The 27,901-nt window shown below is 45.6% G+C and overlaps 1 protein-coding gene across 4 annotated transcripts in view; it reads right to left on the bottom strand.

The window, feature by feature from the left end:
- The window catches only part of HYDIN (HYDIN axonemal central pair apparatus protein), a 392,944-nt gene that overhangs the window by 334,465 nt on the left and 30,578 nt on the right, over window positions 1-27,901 (bottom strand). For all 4 annotated transcript variants that reach the window (XM_030581746.1, XM_030581750.1, XM_030581747.1 and 1 more), the window contains exons 5-7: window positions 27,680-27,814; window positions 10,275-10,474; window positions 1,372-1,496 (exon numbers count right to left, since the gene is read on the bottom strand). In XM_030581746.1, coding sequence (XP_030437606.1) covers window positions 1,372-1,496; window positions 10,275-10,474; window positions 27,680-27,814 — 460 coding nt within the window. The remainder of the gene's footprint in view (window positions 1-1,371; window positions 1,497-10,274; window positions 10,475-27,679; window positions 27,815-27,901) is intronic.

The following is a 27,901-nucleotide window of genomic DNA, read 5'->3' as shown; positions in this document are numbered from 1 at the left end:
TTTGTTTTTTATCCTCTAGTTTCGTTAAGGAAGCAGTGAAAATGGTGCACACATACAAATGAGGCACTGTAGTTGCTTTCCTTCTTGAACTTTTAACGCTTTTCTTTTAAAGGACAGTGTGATCAAAAGGAGGAAGTATAAGACTGAACAATTCTCAGTCCGGGTACCAGAAAATGCCAAATATTAAATAAAGGCATTAAGGCCGATAGCATTAGAAAGGTTAGTCTGAACACATCAAAACTTCTTACCAATCCACATACATTTGGGACAACTAGAACAGTTTCTTACATTTCATGGTGTTAACCGCATTAATGGAGATCAAGCTTCTCAGGACCAAGAATTAGGAATAAGGGACAGAAGATGATCTCTCCTTCAGACAACGGTAAATGCACCAATTGTTCTTTATTGATACTGAGATTTATTTGGTCAGTCAGCACAAATCCTCATTCCTTCCGGAACATGATGACCAGAAGGATGTTAACTTGCCTCATCACACAAGTCAAAGTAACTTGTAACACTTCTTCTGCAATATGTTCTCCAGCTCAATGTTGGTCTGATTTACACAACTGACAAGCTTCTATTCCTGTCCTTTGCGGCTTCTTCCCTATCACACCAAACTTTGGGCCTGATCTTTTGAGGGGATTAGCACTTTCTTCAGCATGCTGAGGGACCTCAGCGCCTACGTACTTCAAAACTGGTCTTGGTATGAGGGGCATCTGAGGGAAAACATGAGGAAGGGGTCCATGGAGGGTGGCTTGGAAGGAGTCAAGGGAATGGGAAGGGGCACAATAAAGAACATGCAGAAGATGAGGGGATAAGGAAAGGAACAGGTAGCAAGTGTTTAAACTTATCACTTTTTTGGTTTAAAATGAAGAACTTAAAAGATTTCAATGTAGATAAAGGCCCCCTTTTCTTTCCCACACCAACTAGCCCCCAAAGAATAAGTTACCACAAGACTCCAAAATCCTATTTCCTATTAAAGGGATCCATTTTTATTAATCCCCTAGTCACCAACTATTTTGACCTTGACTTCGATTTGCATACAATCGAGCTGGTAAAGTTACATTTGGATGGGTGGGGGCAATAGCGAGTGATGAAGGATTATATCACTATGTAGCACAACAGAACCCCAGGCGTGGACCAAGATCGCATTGTACAGACAAATATGTAGAGGCTGAATCCTTTGACTGTTCATTTCCAGGCACCTGAATGTTTCGAAGTCTGAAAAGGGGCAGTTTGTGTAAAGCTATTTTAATATCATTTTGGGGCATTGTCTGGTCTCCACTGAAACACGCTACCAGCCTTAACTCTATTTTAACCGCAGGTTTTTGATTGCAAATATATGGAGTACTTACACAGCACAGAACTCACCGGTGTCATAATGAACAATCAAGTCCTTGGAGTGATCACCTATCTCCAGCGGCTGGAACTCTACCGTTAGCTGCATGGTCTCCCCTACACCCAGTGTCCCAATGCAGGGCTCTACAGAGAAAGGGCTGCAACACAATGAAAATGACAGATCAGGCCTAAACTGGGATACACCCTTTGGTGGCGAGCAGACATGCAAACTGATTATTAGGCCTGGTTCTCCTTTGTTACACCTGTGTACATTAGGAGGTATTTAAATCAGGGTTTATAAGATCAGAATCTGTCTCAGTGACCCCAACTTTCTGCAGAGATCTCATACCTCAAATTACCACTCTGATGTAATTGGTCTGTAATCAAATTAATTCCCCACCCCTAGCCCCTCGTAAATTGCCATTTGCATGGGATGATTCTGTGATGTCTATAGAGTTCTAGAATTAGGCCCACTGAGTCCCATTCTAGCAGCTACTAAAAAAAAACGAGTCAGCAAGTGTAACCCACACACCTTCTGGGTGTGGTGTTCTGTCCCATCTAGTGGCACCAAGACCAGGTAGAGCAAGAGAGAGAAAGAGACTAAGTCTGCTCTACAGCCTTAGCTAATAGCTAGTTGCCTTTTAGCTCATGTGGTAGAGATTCATACATTTTGCTTCAGAGCTCCCAGGTTCAATCCCACCCACTGACGACTGGGGTTTAATCAGCATAACAACTGGGGGCTCATCCAGGATTTCCCCTGGGAAGTCTCTGAAGCTTAGGATATGCTTCCTCAGCTAGGGGAACTATGTAACCTACACACCTTCTGGGTGTGGTGTTCTGTCCCATCTAGTGGCAATGAGACAGCTTAGAGCAGTGGTTCTCAAACTTTTGTATTGGTGACCACTTTCACATTGCAAGCCTCTGCGTGTGACCCCCCCTTATAAATGAAAACACTTTAAATATATTTAACACCATTATAAATGCTAGAGGCAAAGCAGGGTTTGGGGTGGAGGCTGACAGCTTGCGACCCGCTATGTAATAACTCTGCAACCCCAAGGGGTCCCAACTCCCAGTTTGAGAACCCCTGACTTAGAGAGAGAGCAAGAAAGCGCTTGAGTCTGCTCTACAGCCTTAGCTAATAGGCAGTTGGTTTTTTGGCTCATGCATTAAGCTCCAGAGGTCCCTGGTTCAATCCCACCTGCTGACGACTGGGCTCTGTCGGCGTTATACAAGCACAATTGCACAACTTTTCTTTTTTTGAAGAACACAATAATCCTAACAGCAATTAACTCACATCAGAGACTAGACTCTGGCTTAAAAGCTGTTTTTTTATCTGAGGGTTTTCCAGCTGATCTTTTAGACTATTTTCACAAAATGAAATAATTATTAATTATTTGCTGAGTACTAGCAAGGAACCTTGCATTGCACAAGGCATAAATATCGGAGCTAGCCCCTCTTACAGAAAGCCCACACCCTAGAAGGCTGACACAAAGAAGAAAAGACTGCTAGGAGACCAGAGGAGGGAATGATTAATGGGGGGGTTAATCTATAGTTTTCATTTTTTCAATTTTAAAAATATCCTGTTTATATTTAAGAAGGATCAGAACCTACTGGTATTTCAGTGACAGTTAATTCTAAGTAAAGGACTTGAATCAATGCAGATAAAAACTGTAGCTAGAGTGGTATCTCGGTGTGTAAATAAGTCAAACAAGAGAAGAGAATTCTTCAATTACAACCTCAGCAACTGAGTCTCTAAGTAATTGAAGTGTCATTAACAGGAGGATTTCATTGTAAGTGAATTTAATGGGAGATTCTCTATTTAAGCACAGGTGATGCAAGTTGTAATTCTGGATGGCAGGAATCAAGAGTTCAAGGGACACCGTCAAAGGACGTAACAACATCAGCCACACCATCAAGGGCTTGTTCACCTGCACATCTACCAATGTGATATAATCCATCATGTTCCAGCAATGCCCCTCTGCCATGTATATTGGCCAAACTGGACAGTCTCTACGCAAAATAATAAATGGACACAAATCAGACATCAAGAACTGCAACATTCAAAAATCATTTGGAAAACACTTCAATCTCCCTGGACACTCAATAACAGACTTAAAAGTGGCCAATCTTCAACAAAAAAAACTTCAAAAACAGACTTCAATGAGAAACTGCAGAACTGGAATTAATTTGCAAATTGGACACAATCAAATTAGGCCTGAAAAGACTGGGAGTGGCTGGGTCACTACAAAAAGTCATTTTCCCTCTGCTGATACTCACACCTTCCTGTCAATTGTTGGAAATGGGCAATGTCCACCTTGATTGCATTGGCCTCATTAGCACTAAAAAAGCAGCAAAGAATCCTGTGGCACCTTATAGACTAACAGACTTTTTGGAGCATGAGCTTTCGTGGGTGAATACCCACTTCCTCAGATGCATGTAATGGAAATTTCCAGGGGCAGGTATATATATATATATGATAGCAAGCAAGCTAGAGATAACGAGGTCAGTTCAATCAGGGAGGATGAGGCCCTGTTCTAGCAGTTGAGGTGTGAAAACCAAGAGAGGAGAAACTGGTTCTGTAATTGGCAAGCCATTCACAGTCTTTGTTCTATCCTGAGCTGATGGTGTCAAATTTGCAGATGAACTGAAGCTCAGCAGTTTCTCTTTGAAGTCTTGTCCTGAAGTTTTTTTGCTGCAGGATGGCCACCTTAAGGTCTGCTCTAGTGTGGCCAGGGAGGTTGAAGTGCTCTCCTACAGGTTTTTGTATATTGCCATTCCTAATGTCTGATTTGTGTCCATTTATCCTTTTCCGTAGAGACTGTCCACTTTGGCCGATGTACATAGCAGAGGGGCATTGCTGGCATATATTACATTGGTGGATGTGCAGGTGAATGAACCAGTGATGGTGTGGCTGATCTGGTTAGGTCCTGTGATGGTGTCGCTGGTGTAGATATGTGGGCAGAGTTGGCATCGAGGTTTGTTGCATGGATTGGTTCCTGAGCTAGAGTTATTATGGTGCGGTGTGCAGTTACTGGTGAGAATATGTTTCAGGTTGGCAGGTTGTCTGTGGGCAAGGACTGGCCTGCCACCCAAGGCCTGTGAAAGTGTGGGATCATTGTCCAGGATGGGTTGTAGATCCTTGATGATGCGTTGGAGGGGTTTTAGCTGGGGGCTGTATGTGATGGCCAGTGGAGTCCCAAGTAAAGAAACCAACAGGACTCCACTGGCCATCACATACAGCCCCCAGCTAAAACCCCTCCAACGCATCATCAAGGATCTACAACCCATCCTGGACAATGATCCCACACTTTCACAGGCCTTGGGTGGCAGGCCAGTCCTTGCCCACAGACAACCTGCCAACCTGAAACATATTCTCACCAGTAACTGCACACCGCACCATAATAACTCTAGCTCAGGAACCAATCCATGCAACAAACCTCGATGCCAACTCTGCCCACATATCTACACCAGCGACACCATCACAGGACCTAACCAGATCAGCCACACCATCACTGGTTCATTCACCTGCACATCCACCAATGTAATATACGCCATCATATGCCAGCAATGCCCCTCTGCTATGTACATCGGCCAAAGTGGACAGTCTCTATGGAAAAGGATAAATGGACACAAATCAGACATTAGGAATGGCAATATACAAAAACCTGTAGGAGAGCACTTCAACCTCCTTGGCCACACCAGAGCAGACCTTAAGGTGGCCATCCTGCAGCAAAAAAACTTCAGGACAAGACTTCAAAGAGAAACTGCTGAGCTTCAGTTCATCTGCAAATTTGACACCATCAGCTCAGGATTGAACAAAGACTGTGAATGGCTTGCCAATTACAGAACCAGTTTCTCCTCTCTTGGTTTTCACACCTCAACTGCTAGAACAGGGCCTCATCCTCCCTGATTGAACTGACCTCGTTATCTCTAGCTTGCTTGCTAGCATATATATATACCTGCCCCTGGAAATTTCCATTACATGCATCTGAGGAAGTGGGTATTCACCCACGAAAGCTCATGCTCCAAAAAGTCTGTTAGTCTATAAGGTGCCACAGGATTCTTTGCTGCTTTTACAGATCCAGACTAACACGGCTACCCCTCTGATACTTAGCACTAAAAAAGTAATTTTCCTCTTTGTTGATATTCACTCCTTCTTGTCAGCTGTTGAGACTAGGCCACTTCCACCTTAATTGAATTAGCCTCGTTAGCACTGACCCCCCATTTGATAAGGCAACTCCCATCTTTTCATGTGCTGTAATATAGATACTGCTTAGTGTATTTTTCACTCCATGCATTTGATGAAGTAGATTTTAGCCCACGAAATCTTATGCCCAAATAAATTTGCTAGTCTCTAAGGTGCCACAAGGATTCCTCATTGTTTTTGCTGATACAGACATGGCTACCACTCTGAAACTTGCTAAATGAGTTTGTAAAGAACATTGGCCATGCTTACTAGAAGTACTTGGACTACTTAAGCTCTTTCCAATGTGTTAGAAGTCATTAAATGAATCTGTTGTGCATTAATATTGACATAAAAACATGCTGATTTGAGACAACATAAGAAGGGACTCCTGGTTGATCAAAGGGAAGTCTCAACATCTTAATGTCTTGGAATCGTTTTCTGGATAAGTCAGATGAAATGCATTTCTCGGCAAGGACTGCCTGGTTTGTTGGGGAGAGGCTTATGGCATCCATTGAAAGGATCACGGTCTATTTGTTTTTAATATTTTGCTGGTAGTTAAGTTATCACCCTGAACAGCACAATCTGGACTGTCTCACTGTGGTTTTGAAATGCAATTCGTATATAAAAACAAGATGAACAATTGAAGCATGGCATACACTGAGTGTTATGGATAGGAACCCAGGGACAGGTGAGGAAATTGCTGGAGCTCATTAAGTATAAGTAGCTCCAAATAAGGGCCATTAGTCAGTGAGAGCTTTGCCACTGACTTCAAAAGGAGAAGGACTGGGCTTGCAGTTATGTCTGCACTGCAGCTGAGAGTGAGCCTCATAGCCCAGATAGACAGACTCCCACTAGCAGGGCTTGAGCTAGTGGACCTAAAAATAGCAGCATGGATGTTGCAGATCAGGTAACAACTCGTACTCTCAAGCCCTCGGGCCTCAGCTCAGGACAGCCCAATTTGCACTGGAGCCACAAAATCCATATTGCCATTTACAGCACACTAACTTAAGCCTCACTAGCTCAACTCTGGCTTCCTGGGCTGGGAGGGATAGCTCAGTGGTTTGAGCATTAGCCCCCCAAACCCAGGGTTGTGAATTCAGCCCTTGAGGGGGCCACTTAGGGACCTGGGACAAAAATCAGTACTTGGTCCTGCTAGTGATGGCAGGGAACTGGACTCAATGACCCTTCAGGGTCCCTTCCAGTTCTAGGAGATAGGTATATCTCTATTTATTAGATACCCCCTGCCTGCACACAGCCCTAACTACCTCCTCCCAGCACCCTGAGCTACCCCCCCCCACCTGCACCCTGCGGTAACCCCCTGCCCACGCACAGCCCCTAGGTACCCCCTCCCTGCACCCTGAACTACCCCCGTGCCTGTACACAGCCTCAGCTACCCCCTCTCTGCACTCAGAGCTATCTCTCTGCCCACACACAGCCCCAGCTACCCCCTCACTGCACTCTGATAACTCCTTATCTCAAGGCAAGGTCAAGCAACCAGCTGGAAGGGGCAAAAGAGGGGTGGGAAGTAAAACACTAAAAGACCAGAGAAATGCTTGCCCCTGACTGAAGTACAACCTCACTCCTTACCCCTCTCATGGGGTACAACAGGGGTGAGAAGGAAGACCCTAGCCGGACGATCCCCAGAATGGAACATGACCATAAATTGTAAGAGGTGGGACTGTGGGCATGCATTTCAGGTATGATTATGCCTGCTGAGGAGGGGGAAGTGGGAACACTGGGAAACAGGCCTCTGCAGTGTCGAGTTATGGTATACATAAGCCTGCTGGAAATTAATCCCAATAAACTTTGCATTGCTTGCACTTTGGATTTCTGGTCTGCTTTCCATCTGCATGACAAGAACCAGGGGAGAGAGTGAAGGGAAAAGCCTCTAACACAGATCAACAAGGGTGATCCCTGTCTTCAACTTACGTTGGAAAATTGAGTGATGTTGGTTATGCGGGAAGTGACTCAAAATGGTTCTTGTTGTGGCCAGTGGAATACCTGTGCTGCTACAGGTCACAGAACACAGGTCAGGGCTGTGATCCAGACCGAAAAGATCTGGATTGCTTCAGATCATAGAGCAGGTGGAGGTCTTTGAGGGAGACCCATTCTGTGATCTGTTCCCCAGTTGTGTCATTTGAGCAGTATCCCCAGTCTTCATGATGGCTGTTAAAGTTGCCTATGTAGATGGCTGGATGAGGAAGGGAAGTGTAGCGGTCCATCACTCTCAAGTGGGGATGGAGGCTTGCTATATTAGGCAATAATCCTGGGGCTCGGGCCTCACTGCTGTGGCCAAGCTGTATGCAGTCTGTAGTCCTGTAGCGACCTAGCAGAGGTAAACCGGCAGGAACAGTCTGGTGCTCTCCCCCACCCAGGCAGGGGGAAGCAGTATTTAGCTCGCAGCCTCTTGGCTGGGACAGAAAGCAATTACGAGTTCAGGCTCTGTCCCTTTGGGACGGGGCAGAGAAGGGAGCAGGCTTTAGCCTCAGCTTGTAGGCTAAGGCAGCCAGCAAACACACAGTCTAGGCACTGGCAGGGGTGAGTGCTCTAACAGTCTAGGGGTTCAGGTAGGGGTGAGCACCAGCACAGTCTAGGGGCTCAGGGAGAGGTAAGTACCAACACAGACTAGCATCCTAGCTTGGCAGACCGTAAACTTACACAAGCTTCCTGCCAATGTTCTCTCTAATTTTTTCCATATATGCATGGAATGAATTTTGTTATGTGCACCATATCGAGGTAATGTGTGGCTGTCCGCCACCAATAGAATCAAAAAACCTAGATATAATATATATTTTTTAAAAGTTACCATAGGGATAATTACTCCAGCCAGCACAGGTTAGGCATTTTAGAACTCACTATTCAAAGAATTAAATTTAAGCAAAAGAGGGAAATAAAAATTATGAAATGGATAGCCCAGTCAAAATACTAAAATAACACACTTTGAAAGAATAAGATTACAGAGAATATATATGCGTTGCAGGAAGTATCAAGAAGTAACAACAACAACAACACAAGTATGTGTTGGGAAGTGAGTGTGAAAGAGTGTGTGTTTGTGAGACTGAGACGCACAATATGTGTGTGTGTGTGAGAGAGTGAGACGTACAGTTTGTGTGTGTGAGAGATGCACACACACTGTGTGTGTGTGTGTGTGTGTGTGTGTGTGTGAGAGAGAGAGACACACACACACACACAGACACACATAGGGCAGGCCCCAGGGGTTTTGCTGCCCCAAGCAGCCAAAAAAAAAAAAAAAGCCGCGATCGCGATCTGCAGCAATTCAGTGGGAGGTCCTTTGCTCCGAGCAGGAGTGAGGGACCCTCCACAGAATTGCTGCCAAATACCTGAAAGTGCCGCCCCGCTCTGGAGTTGCTGCCCCAAGCACCTGCTTGATAAGCTGGTGCCTGGAGCTGGCCCTGGAGAGACACAGTGTGTGTGTGAGGGTGAGAGACACATGCTGCCCCTTTAGCTAGATCATCACTCACCAGTCTGAGGCCTGAGACACAGAGCAGCTGCCAGCAAACTCTGCCCCATGTTCCATTCCTGAGCCCTGTCATATTCCCCAGCCTGCTCTGCAGAGATGGGGTACATGGGTGGGGGAAGGGGAACTCCCTGACATCAGCCTCTCCCCTCCCCCTGACTCTGCACAGCAAGCAAGAGGCTCCTGGGAGCCACTGGCCAGGGGCTCCAAGACAGAGGGCAGGAGCAGCGCGGCAGTGTGGGGAGGGACACCTGAAGCGCATGGCACTTGATAGACTGCTGGGTGGCTGCACAGCCAGGGGTCGGCACCTGGAGCCAGCACCTGTTGCTGTGTGACCAGGGCCAGGGGTCAGCACCCAGGGTCGGCACTTGGGGTCCATGCCTGCTGCTGCACAGCAGGGGTTAGGAGTAAGTGTCCTGGGCCAGCACCCACCAAAGCCTGCTGCTGCGCAACCGGGACTGGAGGTCAACGTCCAGGGCCAGCACCTGCCAGCGCCTGGGGTTGGTGTCTGCTGCTGCATGCCCAGAGCTGGGCATCTGCACCAGGGCTGGCGCCTGGGGCTGGGGATCGGTGCCTCTGGCCAGCACCCACCAGAACCCAGGGTCGCCATCCAGGAGCAGCGCCCAGGGTCAGCAGCCAGGGCTGGGGGTTGGAGCGCATGGCCAGGGGTTGGCTGCCGCTGGGTTTTGGGGCTGTGCTTGGGGTCCACGTGTTAGTGTACCTAGAACCATTGAGCCAGGGCAGTAGGACTGTGCTTCGTTGACAATAAACCTGGCCAAGTGCCTTCGCTACTGAACTGAGTCTGTTGTCTTCTTGGGCAGTTCGATTGGAGTCTGCTGTACTGGCTGCCAGGCCAGAGCTGGTGCAGCACACAGAGAGAACACATATGCAGCCAACAACTGACAACAGCTCCTACCCATACCTTCCATAGTGGGAGAAGGACTTGGCTACCATTTTCCTACCTGTATCTTTAACTACAGGGCTGCAACAAGATTTTTTTTTCCTTTAAATCTGACAAGCTTGTGCATGGTATTTCTATGGAGCACACACAACAGCATGCCCTAAAACTCTGCAACCTACCATGGACAAGGGTTGGAGGCTCAGACAGACACTTTTTCCATCACACAGCAAGTGACAGTAAAAAGTTGGTGTGCAGGACATACTGCAATGTGCACGTTATCTGATTGTTCTGTTCCTCTTTGCTTTCCTACATTAACACAGCCTTCGGCAAGTAAGGTGAAGCACATGAAGACCAACCAAAGCCCCATTTACCTCTGAAGGCTGGTTCTGTAGCGGGCCTCTCTATTGCCAATGTTGCGAACCAGCAGAGTTTTCTGAGTGCTGTACTTGACAGGGCAGGTGGAGAAGTTCAGTTGGTCCGGGAAGTCCAGTATTGCCCGAGCCCCTATAGCTCGGATAGGCACAATAAACTTTTCTCTTTCCGTGATGCAGGTTACCTGGTGGATGTAATCCTATAGGGAAATAACACACACATCAGTCTGGTAAACTCAGGCATCATTCCCATAAGAAAGCGAGCAACAGGAGGAACTGGCTCCAACTGGCTTCATGAACAACAGAATCCACAGTTACAAGCAGGGAACATTAAGGCATTTCAGGTGCAGTGGCCTTCACTCTTTGTATCATGGGTTAACAATTTTTCTACAGCGTATTCTTCCCAAACTGGAGACAAGAATTGCTCCCAGCGTTTCAGGAGTTAGCAAAATAGCACTATTCCCTACTACTATGATTTATGATTAATCCCCTTTATAGAGACAGGTTCAAAAACGGTACCAATTTTTCTGCAATGGTAACATAGCGAAAGTACAGATATTGAAAGCAAGCAACTGCAAGCATGTACGTCACCTAATCCTAATTGACTTTTTGATACAGTTAGTATGGTGAGACAAGTTAATTTCACTCTCATCCTTCTCCCTGACACCTCATAGGGATACCAGATCCTTCTTTGAGCTCAACCCCCCCTAACCATCCAATCCTTTTTCTTCCTCGTCCCCTGCCTCAGCTCGGAGCTCCCACTCTGATTCCCCCAAACTGGACACGATAACTCTTGTTCTTCCCAACATCCTGTGTTTCTTTAACCTTCCTCAATTCCATTGGGGCCCTCCCTTCCTTTGCTAACAGTTTCACTGTAGGGTCTCTTTCATCAGAGCTGGCAGTCTGAGCCGAGACTGAGTGGCTGCTGTAACCTCATGTGTATTGGGGCGTCCCTAGGTCAGAGGAGCTCCCAGGATACACTGTGTATCTGAGATCCTACACCTGACAGATGGGGCGTGCATACCCTGCACGGGAGAGGGAAGGATTAACCCCAACTATGGGTGGTGGAAGTCCCATGCTGGGCATGCTCCAACTGCTCCCTCAGTATAAAAGGGAGCAGCCCGGTTCATTCTGGGCTGATTGCTGGAGGGGAAGGCCCTTCGGCCAAAGCTCAGCTGAAGAGCTGCCACGGCCTGTGCCTGCAAAAGCCAGAGACCCTGCGAGACGGATTGGAGGCCTGGAGCCCTGGAAGACCATCCATGCTGAGGAGCTCAGAGACCCTGACGCCCCACTGACAGCAGCATCTGCAACTATGATAGGAAGAGACCCAGGGAGGGTGAGCAAGTGGTATCTCCCAGCTGAATGAGGTCAGCACATTTCGGTGGGATTCCTCACTGACCCAGTGATGGACCACACTGTCACTGTTAGGACCCTGGGTCAGGGCCCGGTGGAATCAAGCAGGCCTGGGCCCTCCAATCCAGGCCCTCACCCCTCTGGGGGTGGCCCCCACCTTTCCCCACCATATTGTCTCTGCCCTGTGTCCTAGGGCCACCATATTGACTCTAGCCATTAGGCTATGCTGCTCTGTGTCCAAAGGCCACCATATTGATTCTGGCCATTAGGCCGCGCTGCCCTGTGTCTAAGGTCTGCCATATTCACTCTGGCCATTAGGCCATGCTACACTGTGTCTGAGAGCCGCCATATTGACTCTAGCCATTAGGCTGTAACCCTGGCATCTGGCCCATACTGTGGTCTCCCCAAGGGCCACCAGGGAAGATAACCGTAGTATATCACTGCCCTGCCCTGCCCTGCCCTGCCCCATAGGAGGATGGGTGTGCATACACCGCGACAGGTCTGCTGAGACTCAGACATCCAGAGATGCCAGCAACGTTAAGGTTTGAGGGTTTGAGACCCAGAAGATAATTGGGTTTTGAGGAGAAACAGATAATGGCTGAAAGTCCAGGTTAGTGTTGGGGAGATCAGGTGATTGTCTTTGAAGGGAAGAAGAAGGGACAGTGGAATACTTAAGAACAGCAGTGCTAAGGAAGATTATCAGTTTGTTAGAGAAAAAGAGTTCAGGTTTCATCTGAGTCCCATTTTCTCTAACCCATGAACCCATCTACAATCACACCATTATGGAAGCCTCTGATTAACAGTTTAAAAACAAAATGGTCTGACATTTAAAATGGTTACATTACACTATGTAATATAATATGACAATGTTCTAATGGCTTTCAATTCCAGTGGTATGGCTTATTTATCAGTTTGCAAATGAGTCAAACATTCCAAACAATACATTTTATTTCACTGCACCCAAACATTCAGGAAGACTCAACGGCTAAGCAATTGTGATAAAAATATCTGATACTCCTATTTCGATACACTGTGAAAGGGAATAATTCCATGCACTGGATTATAGGGATCTCAGGTGAAACCTCAGAGTTTGCCAGAAATTACCAGAGCCTGTTCTGTTCATTACAGCAGCTGACTAGCAAAGCCAGTATAAAGAAGTAGTTGTGCTGAGATGGTAAGCCCAGTGACAAGGGTATCCCAGTCATTCCAATTGGGTTGGATCAGGTCTTTAGCAAGGTTGGCAGCTATCACTTTCTTTGTATACCCAGATGCATGTTCCTGATAATGTAGCCATGTGTATATTTTATCATCCTGTAAAGATCAGCTAGTCTCCAAAGAAACACCAAACAAGGTGTCATAAACAGATAGCTAAGGGTTAATGTCTCTTTCACCTGAAGCACCTGACCAGAGGACCAATCAGGGAACCGGATTTTTTCAACTTTGGGTGGAGGGAATTTTGTGTCTGAGGTTTTTGTTTTCTGTCTGCCTGCTTTCTCTGAGCTTTGGAGAAGTAGTTTCTGCTTTCTAATCTTCTGTTTCTAAGTGTAAGGACAAAGAGATCAGATAGTAAGTTATATGGTTTCTTTTCTTTGGTATTTGCATGAATATAAGTGCTGGAGTGCTTTGATTTGTATTCTTTTTGAATAAGGCTGGTTATTCAATATTCTTTTAAGCAATTGACCCTGTATTTTGTCACCTTAATACAGAGAGACCATTTGTATGTATTTTTTCTTTCTTTTTTATATAAAGCTTTCTTTTAAGACCTGTTGGAGTTTTCTTTTCTGGGAAATTTCAGGGAAATTGAGTCTGTACTCACCAGGGAATTGGTGGGAGGAAGAAATCAGGGGGAGATCTGTGTGTGCTGGATTTGCTAGCCTGATTTTGCATTCCCTCTGGGTGAAGAGGAAAGTGCTTTTGTTTCCAGGACTGGGAACGGAGAGGGGGAGTCACTCTGTTTGGATTCACAGAGCTTGTGTCTGTGTATCTCTCCAGGAGCACCTGGAGGGGGGAAGGGAAAAAGGATTATTTCCCTTTGTTGTGAGACTCAAGGGATTTGGGTCTTGGGGTCCCCAGGGAAGGTTTTTCAGGGGGACCAGAGTGCCCCAAAACACTCTAATTTTTTGGGTGGTGGCAGCAAGTACCAGGTCCAAGCTGGTAACTAAGCTTGGAGGTTTTCATGCTAACCCCCATATTTTGGATGCTAAGGTCCAAATCTGGGACTAAAGTTATGACATGGTGTGCAGTGGTGAGATAGAATCCAGAAGCCAGTAGGAATATTATATTTTTCTTTTCTCTGCTAGGGACTTTTTAGCAGAGAGGGTTTGGTTTTCAAAGAAACCAGAGAGAATTTTTTTTTCTGCTCTCTCTGGCAGTTTGTGGCTTGCATCTTAAGCAAGAAACCATTAAGGTGGTATTAAGAGTCTTTTGTCACACAATAGCACTCCCATTGAGAGTCATTACCAGCACTATATACATGCAAATAAAGTGGTTTTTCTGGTTTGCTTTACGTTGAAAACAAAGGGCAAAAGCCCTGTTACTAGGCAGACCCCAGGAGGCAACAGAGCCTGCAGTTCAGAAGATAAACACCGGAGGGCACCCCAACACAAGAAAACAAGAACCATGACTTCTAAGGCAAAAATTGAGGCTGAAGAACAATTCAGAGAAGCTGAACACAGGCGACAACTGGAAATAAAACAAAAAGAGATGGAGATGAAAGAAAGAGAAGAACAGATCAAACTGGCAGCCTACCAAAGAGAACAGGCAGCCAAAGAGGCAGCACACAAAAGAAAACTAGAAGAAGAAGAGGTGGCCCACCGAAGGAAACTAGAAGAAGAAGAGGTGGCCCACCGAAGGAAACAAGCAGAAGAAGAGTTGGCCCATCGCCGAGACATGGAAAAACAACAAAAAGAAATGGAAAAACAACAAAAAGAAAATGAAGAGGAGGAAAAACAGAGAAAACATGAACTGGACTTGGCAAAAGCTGGGCTGCATGTGCCAGCCAACCCTAACAACCCGGCGCCAATTACTGCTCCACAGCACAGGAAATTTCCCACCTACAAGGCAGGGGATGACACCGAGGCCTTCTTAGAAAATTTTGAAAGAGCCTGTCTTGGGTACAGCATCCCCGAAGACCAGTACATGGTAGAATTGAGGTCACAGCTCAGTGGACCTTTAGCAGAGGTGGCAGCTGAAATGCCTAAGCAGCAAATGAATGACTATAAACTTTTTCAAACCAAGGCCAGATACAGAATGGGGATAACCCCAGATCATGCCCGTCGGCGCTTCAGAACCCAAAAGTGGAAACCAGATGTGTCATTTCCCAAACACGCCTACTACGTTGCAAAAAACTATGAGGCCTGGATAACAGGATACAACGTTCAAACCTTGGAAGAACTGCACCTCCTCATACAAATGGAGCAGTTCTTGGATGGTGTTCCTGAAGACATCACACGGTACATACAAGATGGAAAACCCAAAGATCTCGCTGAGGCGGGGGAGATTGGAGCCAAATGGATGGAAGTGGCAGAAAGCAAGAAAGCTACTGTCAAGGGGAACGAATACCCCAGGGGGCACACAGACCATAAACCCTACAACCGAGGACAGCCAAAGACCCCACATACCACCCAAGTAAAGCCACAGACACCCTACTCTTCCACCTCACCAGTCTCCAGTAACTCACCTCGGCCCAGTGACCCATCAGATGGAAGATGCTTTAAGTGTAATGAACTGGGACATATCAAGGCCAACTGTCCAAAGAACACCATGCGAGTGCAATTCATTACACCACCATCACACCAAAGATCCCCAGGCCCGGATGCCTCTCAAATACCCTTGGAGCGAAGGGAAAATTTGAGAGTGGGCGGAAAGAAGGTTACTGCGTGGAGAGACACGGGGGCACAAGTGTCAGCTATCCACCAATCCTTCGTTGACCCCAAATTCATCAACCCAAAGGCCAAAGTTACAATTTACCCCTTCATGTCACAAGCTGTAGACTTGCCTACAGCTCAACTGCCTGTCCAGTACAAAGGCTGGTCAGGAATGTGGACTTTTGCAGTCTATGACAATTATCCTATCCCCATGCTACTGGGAGAAGACTTGGCCAACCAGGTGAAGCGGGCCAAGCGAGTGGAAATGGTTACACGTAGCCAAACCAGGCAAGCTTCCAGACCTATTCCTGTTCCTGAGCCGTCCACAGAGGCCCCGTCTGTGTTACCAGAGACCCAGACAGAGGTAGTGGATCCAGATTCCATGCCAACCACTTAAACAGCCACAGCACCTCCAGTCCCAGGCCCGGAACTGGAACAGCAACCAGCACCAGCAAGTGCAACCACATCTTCAAACTCAAAGCCAGAGGGCGCCAGCGAGCCAAAACTGGCAGAAGCAACAGACAGCCATACCCAAAAGGCTCAGCCAGAGCCTGAAATAACCTCAGGTGCACCAGCGGAGAGCGGTTCACCAGCACCGGAAACAACCCCATCACCTACATCGCTTCCAGAGGGACCAAGCCCAAGTCCACAGTCTGAGGAAGAACTGGTGACCCCAGCCTCAAGGAAACAGTTCCAGACTGAGCAGGAAGCAGATGACAGCCTTCAGAAAGCTTGGGCGGCGACATGGAGCACCCCACCGCCTCTCAGCTCTTCTAATCGATCCCGGTTTGTTATAGACCAAGGACTTTTATACAAGGAAATTCTTTCTGGTGGACACCGGGAAGAATGGCAGCCGCAAAAACAGTTGGTGGTTCCAACTAAGTACCGGGGGAAGCTCTTAAGCTTAGCCCATGATCATCCCAGTGGCCATGCTGGGGTGAACAGAACCAAGGACCGGTTGGGGAAGTCCTTCCACTGGGAGGGGATGGGCAAGGACGTTGCCAAGTATGTCCGGTCTTGTGAGGTATGCCAAAGAGTGGGAAAGCCTCAAGACCAAGTCAAGGCCCCTCTCCAGCCACTCCCCATAATTGAGGTCCCATTTCAGCGAGTAGCTGTGGATATTCTGGGTCCTTTCCCAAAAAAGACGCCCAGAGGAAAGCAGTACGTACTGACTTTAGTGGACTTTGCTACCCGATGGCCGGAAGCAGTAGCTCTAGGCAACACCAGGGCTAACACTGTGTGCCTGGCCCTAACAGACATCTTTGCCAGGGTAGGTTGGCCCTCCGACATCCTTACAGATTCAGGGTCTAATTTCCTGGCAGGGACCATGGAAAAACTGTGGGAAACTCATGGGGTGAATCACTTGGTTGCCACCCCATACCACCATCAAACCATTGGCCTGGTGGAAAGGTTCAATGGAACTTTGGGGGCCATGATACGAAAATTCATCAACGAATTCTCCAATAATTGGGACCTAGTGTTGCAGCAGTTGCTGTTTGCCTACAGGGCTGTATCACATCCCAGTTTAGGGTTTTCACCATTTGAACTTGTGTATGGTCATGAGGTTAAGGGACCATTACAGTTGGTGAAGCAGCAATGGGAGGGGTTTACGCCTTCTCCAGGAACTAACATTCTGGACTTTGTAAGCAACCTACAAAGCACCCTCCGACACTCTTTAGCCCTTGCTAAAGAGAACCTAAAGGATGCTCAAGAAGAGCAAAAGGCCTGGTATGACAGACATGCCAGAGAACGTTCCTTCAAGTTAGGAGACCAGGTTATGGTCTTGAAGGCGCAACAGGCCCATAAGATGGAAGCATCATGGGAAGGGCCATTCACGGTCCAAGAGCGCCTGGGAACTGTAAACTACCTCATAGCATTTCCCAATTCCTCACTAAAGCCTAAAGTGTACCATGTTAATTCTCTCAAGCCTTTCTATTCCAGAGACTTACAGGTTTGTCAGTTTACAGTCCAGGGAGATGAGGCTGAGTGGCCTGACGGTGTCTACTACGACGGGAAAAAAGATGGTGGCGTGGAAGAGGTGAACCTCTCAACCACCCTGGAACGTCTGCAGCGGCGACAAATCAAGGAGCTGTGCACTAGCTTCGCCCCATTGTTCTCAGCCACCCCAGGACTGACTGAACGGGCATACCACTCCATTGATACAGGTAATGCTCACCCAATCAGAACCCCACCCTACCGGGTGTCTCCTCATGCCCAAGCTGCTATAGAACGGGAGATCCAGAACATGCTACAGATGGGTATAATCCGCTCATCTATCAGTGCATGGGCATCTCCAGTGGTTCTGGTACCCAAACCAGATGGGGAAATACGCTTTTGCGTGGACTACCGTAAGCTAAATGCTGTAACTCGTCCGGACAACTATCCAATGCCACGTACCGATGAGCTATTGGAGAAGTTGGGACGTGCCCAGTTCATCTCTACAATAGACTTAACCAAGGGGTACTGGCAAGTACCGCTAGATGAACCTGCCAAGGAGAGGTCAGCATTCGTCACCCATGCGGGGGTGTATGAATTCAATGTCCTTCCTTTCGGCCTTCGAAATGCACCCGCCACCTTCCAGAGGCTGGTAGACGGTCTACTAGCTGGACTGGGAGAATTTGCAGTTGCCTATCTCGATGATGTGGCCATTTTTTCAGACTCCTGGCCCGAACACCTACTACACCTGGAAAAGGTCTTTGAGCGCATCAGGCAGGCCAGACTAACTGTTAAGGCCAAAAAGTGTCAAATAGGCCAAAACAGAGTGACTTACCTGGGGCACCAGGTGGGTCGAGGAACCATAAACCCCCTACAGGCCAAGGTGGATGCTATCCAAAAGTGGCCTGTCCCAAGGTCAAAGAAACAGGTCCAATCCTTCTTAGGCTTGGCCGGATACTACAGGCGATTTGTACCACACTACAGCCAAATCGCTGCCCCACTGACCGACCTGACCAAAAAGACCCAGCCAAATGCAGTTAAGTGGACTGATGAGTGTCAAAAGGCCTTTACCCAACTTAAGGCAACGCTCATGTCTGACCCTGTGCTCAGGGCCCCGGATTTTGACAAACCATTCCTAGTAACCACGGATGCATCTGAGCGTGGTATAGGAGCAGTGCTCATGCAGGAAGCAACAGATCACAACTTCCATCCTGTCGTGTTTCTCAGCAAGAAACTGTCTGAGAGGGAAAGTCACTGGTCAGTCAGTGAAAAGGAATGCTATGCCATTGTGTACGCCCTGGAAAAGCTACGCCCATATGTTTGGGGACGGTGGTTCCAACTACAAACTGACCATGCTGCACTAAAGTGGCTTCATACTGCCAAGGGGAACAACAAGAAACTTCTTCGTTGGAGTTTAGCTCTCCAAGATTTTGATTTTGAAATTCAACACATCACAGGAGCGTCTAACAAAGTTGCTGATGCACTCTCCCATGAGATTTTCCCAGAATTCAGTAGTTAAAAAGTGTTCTTAAAATGTAAAAGTCTGTTAGTTATATACTTAGTAGTATATGTAAAGGTGCATGTGTTGTAGTAATCTGTTTATTTTAAAGTTCTAGAAGGAAATCGCCGCCAGTGAGCTTCCCCACTGTCTGCAATTTGGGGGGCGTGTCATAAACAGATAGCTAAGGGTGAATGTCTCTTTCACCTGAAGCACCTGACCAGAGGACCAATCAGGGAACCGGATTTTTTCAACTTTGGGTGGAGGGAATTTTGTGTCTGAGGTTTTTGTTTTCTGTCTGCCTGCTTTCTCTGAGCTTTGGAGAAGTAGTTTCTGCTTTCTAATCTTCTAAGTGTAAGGACAAAGAGATCAGATAGTAAGTTATATGGTTTCTTTTCTTTGGTATTTGCATGAATATAAGTGCTGGAGTGCTTTGATTTGTATTCTTTTTGAATAAGGCTGGTTATTCAATATTCTTTTAAGCAATTGACCCTGTATTTTGTCACCTTAATACAGAGAGACCATTTGTATGTATTTTTTCTTTCTTTTTTATATAAAGCTTTCTTTTAAGACCTGTTGGAGTTTTCTTTTCTGGGAAATTTCAGGGAAATTGAGTCTGTACTCACCAGGGAATTGGTGGGAGGAAGAAATCAGGGGGGAGATCTGTGTGTGTTGGATTTGCTAGCCTGATTTTGCATTCCCTCTGGGTGAAGAGGAAAGTGCTTTTGTTTCCAGGACTGGGAACGGAGAGGGGGAGTCACTCTGTTTGGATTCACAGAGCTTGTGTCTGTGTATCTCTCCAGGAGCACCTGGAGGGGGGAAGGGAAAAAGGATTATTTCCCTTTGTTGTGAGACTCAAGGGATTTGGGTCTTGGGGTCCCCAGGGAAGGTTTTTCAGGGGGACCAGAGTGCCCCAAAACACTCTAATTTTTTGGGTGGTGGCAGCAAGTACCAGGTCCAAGCTGGTAACTAAGCTTGGAGGTTTTCATGCTAACCCCCATATTTTGGACGCTAAGGTCCAAATCTGAGACTAAAGTTGTGACACAAGGCGAGCACAATAATTCTGGTGTTGAGTTGTGGGAGGGGAAGACAACAATTTGAGGTTTTATTAGTTCAAAAGTGGGATGAATTGGACAAGCCAATGATAGAACAATGAGAGCCAAGCCAGCTGCGAATCAGAGATGCTCAGTCTTCTCCCAGACTGCTCTGCCAACACATGCCAATCACAGCAAACCGAACGGTGGGACTCTAAGGCCTTGGCTTTTTCGGAACAGAGCTGGACAATCCCAGCCAGCTGAGTGGTGGTTTGGAGACCTGGATAAACATAGCTAGGACCAGAATCAAACCAGCAAAATCATTCTACTACACACTAACCAGATTTTAGCTTAGCCTCCAGAGCTACAGACTTTGTGTACTGAGGTAAAATCTTGGTCCCACTAAAACCAATGGCGCAACTGGCCCTACCTTCCAACTATCTTCTGTTCTTAACCTGAAGAAGTCTGTGACATGAGGAAGGAAAAGCAAGGTTGCTCTAAGAAACAATAGTCGAAATTGATAGCCAAGCCTGCGTCTTCTTAATAATTCCGCCATTGCCTAGCATTTCTATAGCACTTTTCATCAGGAGATCTCAAAGCACTTTAAAAAGGAGATCAGTATCATTATACTAACTTTACAGATGGGGAAACTGAGGAACAGAGAGGGGAAGTGACTTGCCCAAGATTACTCAGCAGGCCAATGGCAGAACTAAGACAAGAACCCACATCTCAAATTGAAGTTAGTGCAGTCCTTTATCCACTAGGCCACACTACCTACTCATTTATCATGGTGGTGCTCTTCCATGGGTACTTAGAAATCAGTGAAAACTGTCTCCTTGCTACTACTTCTGTTAAATAAATGGCCCCAGCGTTTTAACTTAAACACATTTCTAATGCAGTAACAATCTTCCCTAACACTATATTACCCAGCACATGGAATTTACTACTGGCCTGCTGAGTAATCTTGGGCAAGTCATTTCCCCTCTCTGTTCCTCAGTTTCCCCATCTGTAAAGTTAGTATAATGATACTGATCTCCTTTTTAAAGTGCTTTGAGATCACCTGAATGACACATTTCTTCTTAGCGGTGTTGTTTTTTCCAGGTGCTGTCTAGTGTAGGATAAACCCAGGCACACAGACACATGAATAAGTTTAGAAATATTTTATTACCAGAGCTGTAGCAGCTAATAGTTTGTGCATTTTCATGGTTCTCGTGCCACATGGACTGCCAGCCCAGATGGGATTGTCAGGTTACAAAAAAAGACACTGTTACATTCAGCATCAGAAACTTGTTTTTTAGAAACAAATTTCAAATATTCAAGCTGCAAATTTCAGGGGGATTTACTCTCTCCATACATGGAAAGATAAAGAAACAGAACATTAGCTGTGATGCAGTTCTGCACATTCACCTGTACCAATCCTCCCTGAATGAATAATTTTGCACTTAATCTGCAGTCTAACCTTCTAAAAAAAAAAACAACCTTCTAATAAAATGAAATGCTAAGGGTAGCCAGTGTGAATTCACTGCACCTGTTAGCTGGGTACTTGGCATTCCTGACTATTTATATCTTCAGGAAGCTGTATTAGCAAATGACAGAAAAATGTACATCTTATTATCATTTTGGACATGCCGATATAACCAGGGCGTTGTAAACCCAATTGGAAAGTGAATGCCTTAGGCCTGGTCTACGCTAGTCTGTTATTTTGAAATTAACTGAGTTAATTAAAAACAAAAGATTCCATCCACACAACCAAACCGGTTTTTAAGATTTAAAGGGCTCTTTAATCCGATTTCTGTACTCCACCTCGGCAAGTGGAGTAGCACTTAAATCGAGATCACAATCCCGGGTTAAAGGTATTGTGGACGCAATTCGGTGCTATTGGCCTTCGGGAGCTATCCCAGAATGCTCGCATGTGACCGCTCTGGACAACACTCTCAACCTGTTTGGTCACCATCAATACAGGTGACCATCAGCACAGTCCACCATCACAGGTGACCATGCAGAGCCCATCATCACAAGAGATCACGCAGTCCCAGATCGCAGACAAGCTCCAGCATGGTCCAAACGGGAGGTACTGGATCTCATCGCATGTTGGGGAGATGAGTCTGTTATGGCAGAACTATGTTCCAATATATACAGCAAAAACGAAGAGCAGTTCTCTTAGCGACCTACAAGCAGCAAGGAACGGGGTTCTGACGCTGGCCAGGCGGCAGTAAGAGGGAACTGGAGCAGCATCAACCAGCACAGCCTCTTAAAGACTTGGACATGTCATATGGCGGACACACAACACATGTGCAGGTCAACAGACACTACAATGAACAGTTCCAGCTCCAGTGCATGGCACGCCTGAGCACCTGCGTTTGGAATCCACATAGGGACCATCACTCAAAGAACTATTGTTTCATGATCTCTGCAATCTAAGGCTTCATTTCTGTACCAGTTTGATGATTTGCATGTTTTCATTTCATAATGGCATGTCTGATCACTACCCAGGTGGCTCTCGTCTGTCAGTTTAACTCTATAATTGAGTACAAATACTGCATGAGGTATTTCCTGATTATAGCTTCTGTGATAAATGGGGGGGCAGAAGTAGCTCCCTTTTGTGGACCCCCAGCCAGCCAGTTGGCTGTGGAATCCCTCTTGGTGGTTGTTCTCTACTTGCTTTACCTGTAAAGGTTTAACAAACCCACAGGTAAAATGAAAGGAGTAGGCATCTGACCAAAAGAGCCAATGGGAAGATTTGAACTTTTTAAAATTGGGAAAAAACTTCCCTTTGTGTGTGTGTTGTGGTTCTCTAGCAAAGACGGGAACAGGGAGCAGCGGTGCTGTAAGAAGCTGAAAGCCAGGCATGAAAAACCATCAGATCATACCCAGAGATTGCTTATCTGAAACCCCAGATGTGTAAGTAAATTAGGGAATGTCTAGAAAGACATGATTAGGTTTATTTCTGTTTATTTCTTATTGGCTTGTGGACTCCTCTGTGCTAACCCCAAATGCTTCTGTTTTGCTTGTAACCTTTAAGCTGGACCTCAAGAAGGTTATTCTTGATGTTTTATTTTTGTTAGTGGGTTTTTTAAATCTAGTAAAAGCCTAAGTTCCAGATGTATTTTCTTTCTTTTTGTTTTTAATAAAATTTACCTTTTTTAAGAACAGGATTGGATTTTTGTGTCCTAAGAGGTTTTTGCATGTGTTGTTTAATTAGCTGGTGGCAACAGCTGATTTCCTTTGTTTTTCTTTCTCAGCTCTTCCCTCCCGGGGCGGGTGGGGTGAAAGAGCTTGATGGTACCCCATAGGAAGGAGTTCCCAAGTGTATCTTTCTGGTTTCAAAGGTGTTTTTCGCACTTGGATGGTGGTAGTATCTATCCATCCAAGGTCAGAGAGAAGCTGTAACCTTGGGAGTTTAATACAAGCCTGGAGTGGCCAGTATTAATTTTTAAAATCCTTGCGGGCCCCCACCTTCTGCACTAGGAGTGCCAGAGTGGGGAATCAGCCTTGACAGCTGCAAAGAACATCACCAGGTCCACTTCAATGTAATTAAAAGTCAGGCAAGAATGTAGAGGAACCACTGGGCCCCAGAGGCAGGACTGTGCGGTACTGGAAAATAGTGCAGAGACTCTGGAGATCTCATAAATACCCCATGACAGTTCTGCTGTGTGGGGGACATCCCCCTCCAACAAATGAACAATTCACAGAGAACTCTGCAATTAGGGACTATGTTTTTCTTGTCCTTTATAAGGGGATAATTTGGTACCAATTCAATTTTACAGAAAGACATTCCTCATAGTGAACCTGAGTGCTTCCCTCAGGAACCCTGTCCCTGAAGACATGCTACAAATGCCTTCAATATGCTACAAAACATCTCTAACAGGTTGGAATGAATTTTAAAAGGACTTAATTCTGCTAATTCAATAACTCATTGTCCTGTCATAGTTCATATTAATCAACAACCATTATTTCAGTCATCACTGGCGGCAGTAATGAAATTTGCAAACTCTCCCGTCTAAGCTGGTATTGCCTGAAAAATGTGGAATTGTTATGGCGCAAAGAGTAGGAGTGGAAGATAGAATAAACTGTGCTGTAAAATGGTTTTATATGCCTCTTGCTTTCACTTTAGCATAATCTATTAATAATGCGGAAGGACACATATAAAACGTGAAGATTCCTGTCTGTTGTTTATTTGCCCATCAGCTCGGCAAAGGTTTCCAATTAGACAGATCCTGTCACACAGAAATACAAGAGCACCCTGGAACACTTTACAGAACAAGAACACCCACATTAAACAAACTGAGCCATAAAACACAACAGTGTAAATTAGAAGCAGTTAGAGGAATGAACTGGAATTGTTGCCAAGTGGAAAGATTTGCATTTCATATTTACAAAGCAAATGCCAATAAACAAAGCTACATATCAGCTATTTATGTATGTACCAACTGCCTAGTTGTGTGGCAGACCCAGAGGGCTAAGGGATAATATGAAAATGCTCATTTCTCAGGAAGAAGCTACATGGCGCATGGCATTCCAGCCACTGACAGCGCCCAAATTCCTTTTCTTTAGAACACACAGGCCCTGATCCTGCTTCGTGCTATACCTCTGTAAATCAGGAGTACCACACTTAACCAAGAGTCACAGATGCGTATGCCCAATGTATGGAAACTGAACTTTTATTATCATAAAGTGGGATAATTCAGTGCTTATCCCTGTAATCCCTCTTCAGGCATATCACTTATACGTGTGTGTGTGTCTGTGTGTGTGTGTGTGCTGAAACAAGTGATATGCCTGAAGAGAGATTACAGGGACAAGCACTGAATATATACTGTATATATGCATATACATATATATATTACACACATACGTACATACACACACACACACACAAACAGGTACCTACATTTTGTCCTAGTGGCAAAATGTAGGTACCTCACAAAACTAAGTGATTGGGCAACAGAATGGCAAATGAAATTTAATGTGGATAAATGTAAAGTAATGCACATTGAAAAAAATAACCCCAACTATACATGTAATATGAGGAGGGCTAATTTAGCTACAACAAATCAGGAAAAAGATCTTGGAGTCATCGTGGATAGTGTGCAGTGTGCAGAGGCAGTCAAAAAAGCAAACAGGATGTTAGGAATAATTAAAAAGGGAATAGAGAATAAGACTGAGAATATATTATTGCCCTTATATAAATCTATGGTACGCCCACGTCTCGAATACTGTGTACAGATGTGGTCTCCTCACCTCAAAAAAAGATATACTGGCACTAGAAAAGGTTCAGAGAAGGGCAGCTAAAATGATTAGGGGTTTGGAACGGGTCCCATATGAGGAGAGGTTAAAGAGGCTAGGACTCTTCAACTTGGAAAAGAGGAGATTAATGGGGGATATGATAGAGGTATATAAAATCATGAGTGGTGTGGAGAAAGTAGATAAGGAAAATTTATTTACTTATTCACATAATACAAGAACTAGGGGTCACCACATGAAATTAATGGGCATCAGGTTTAAAACAAATAAAAGGAAGTTCTTCTTCACACAGCGCACAGTCAACTTGTGGAACTCCTTGCCTGAGGAGATTGTGAAGGCTAGGACTATACCAGCATTTAAAAGAGAACTGGATAAATTCATGGAGGTTATGTCCACTAATGGCTATTCGCCAGGATGAGTAACGAATGGTGTCCCTAGCCTCTGTCAGAGGGTGGAGATGGACGACAGGAGAGAGATCTCTTGATCATTGCCTGTTAGGTTCACACCCTCTGGAACACCTGGCATTGGCCACTGTCAGTAGACAGGATACTGGGCTAGATGGATTACTGGTCTGATTCAGTACAGCCATTCTTATGTTGGCATAATTTACATATTAATTTACTGGAGTATTTCAGCATCAGGAAGGTTCCCCTATTTAAAAAAGGATTCTAGTGGCATGATCCTGCTCCCACAAGATCAACCATGGGAGCACAAGTGGGCCATACATTAGTACGTACAAAGTACAAAGCCTAAGGTGCATGCATCAGTGTTACTTTACATGACACAACTGCAAGCACAATGCAGATGGCTTTCAAAATATCACTCTAAGGAACCATTTTTCATATTTGTAACATTAGGACCTTGTGAATCAGGCTGAACCCTGTAAGGATTTAAGGTTCTGGGTTTGATTTATAAAGCCCTAAATAACATGGGTCCTTTCTACTTGAGAGACCACCTTGGGAGCCTAAGTCACTTGGGCACGCTTGAAAATTTCCCCCCATACCAACATAGTTTTACTGCAGACATTAATGACTTTCAATAACTTCTCAGTCCTGTCAGAGGAAAATTGATTATTTCACAGACTTTATAATCTCCTACGATGTGAGAAATACTGGGTTTGGGACACCGCGTATGAGAGAGATAACATGGCAGTGGGAGAATGTATATGCCCATTTATTTCTGCATAGAATCTTTCAGATAGGAAATACCATTCAGCCCTTTGCAGCACACTGAGCGCCTTCTTAATGAAGAAAATCTAGAGCTCAGTTTGCCTGTGCCAAACCGGCTCTCTGCCACACACGTAGCACTTCCTCTCCCTGATTGACAACTGGAATGTAAGCAGGCAAACGTCTGCAGGGGCAGCATATCTGTAAGACCTAAAAACAGAGTTTTTAAAAATCATCTCCTTTTCCCCAGGCCAAAATGAGGAGAGGGAGACATTAAGAATAGGTTTCCCTAATCTACTGCATTCCTACAGGTATAACTGAACATCTGTGTATGTGTCTTCCCACTCATACATACAGATCCCATATAAAAAAGGAGAAATGAACAGCAGCAGTGTAATCCCAACTGTGGCCTATCAAATACCACAATTCCATGCTGTTCCTAGGCAGTTAGTCTAAAACAGTGGTTCTCGAACTGTGGCACATGGACTGCAATCAAGACATACACAGATTGGTTAAAAAAGACTTTAGGCCTAAAGAACTATCGAACTTGAGTGTCTCCATTTTTCGGTGTCCAACCTGAGACACCTTAAAGTGGCCAGATTTTCAGAAAGTGCTGAGCATCCCTCCACTGGAAATCAGGCCTCTTTCAAAGGTCCTATGTTGGGCCCCCAAAATCACTGATCACTTCTGAAAGTTTAGGCGCTGGTCTTTATAATTGACTCAGTAAGTCAGAATATGTACAGTCATGTAGAAAGCTGTACGTTTGACTGTATGGTGCATAATCTATCAGGAGTTACAGTCCAGCGGTTCTCAAACTTTTGTACTGGTGACCCCTTTCACACAACAAGCCGCTGAGTCTGACCTCCCCCCCTTATAAATTAAAAACACTTTTCAAATATTGAAAACCATTATAAATGCTAGAGGCGAAGCAGGGTTGGGGGGGTAGGGGCTGACAGCTCACGACCCCCCATGTAATAACTTTGTGCCCCCTGAGGGGTCATGACCCCCAGTTTGAGAACCCCTGAGTTACACCTTAAATTCCTTAGGTGTTGAAGAATGAAAAGAGCCCCCAAAATAGGTTGATAGATTACAGAACAACAGGCAAAGGGAATGTACAGTCTGTTAAAGGAGACCCTTCACCAAGGAGCAGTGGGTGCTCTACTGCTATTGCAGGAGACTGGGTCCAGAGTAACGCCACTGAAATCAGATATGTTACTCTGGATTTACACCTGTTTTGTTGGCCAAAATCTAGCCCCTTGTGTGCATACTCTATGTTTGAAGGGCACGATCTCTTCAAAGGCGGCAATGTTACCTTGTTTTCCTCAGGAGTGAAGAGGATGCGGAAGGTAGACGCCATGCCTGGTGCTACTTTGTGACCCACATCATTGGGACTGATAACTCTGAAGTAAGGAGAGCTCTCCAGGATGACTTTCACCAACCGGGGAATCTGTAGGAGACATGTAAAATATAAGATTATGCAATCCATATGGAAGGGCAAAGAGAAAGAAATCATCCTAGCCATCAAATGGGGATA

Source organism: Gopherus evgoodei, chromosome 12 (assembly GCF_007399415.2).
Source record: "Gopherus evgoodei ecotype Sinaloan lineage chromosome 12, rGopEvg1_v1.p, whole genome shotgun sequence".
In the NCBI taxonomy this organism is placed as follows: Eukaryota; Metazoa; Chordata; order Testudines; family Testudinidae; genus Gopherus; species Gopherus evgoodei.
Note: the sequence above shows the minus strand (reverse complement) of the source record. Positions and strands in the feature narration are given on the sequence as shown.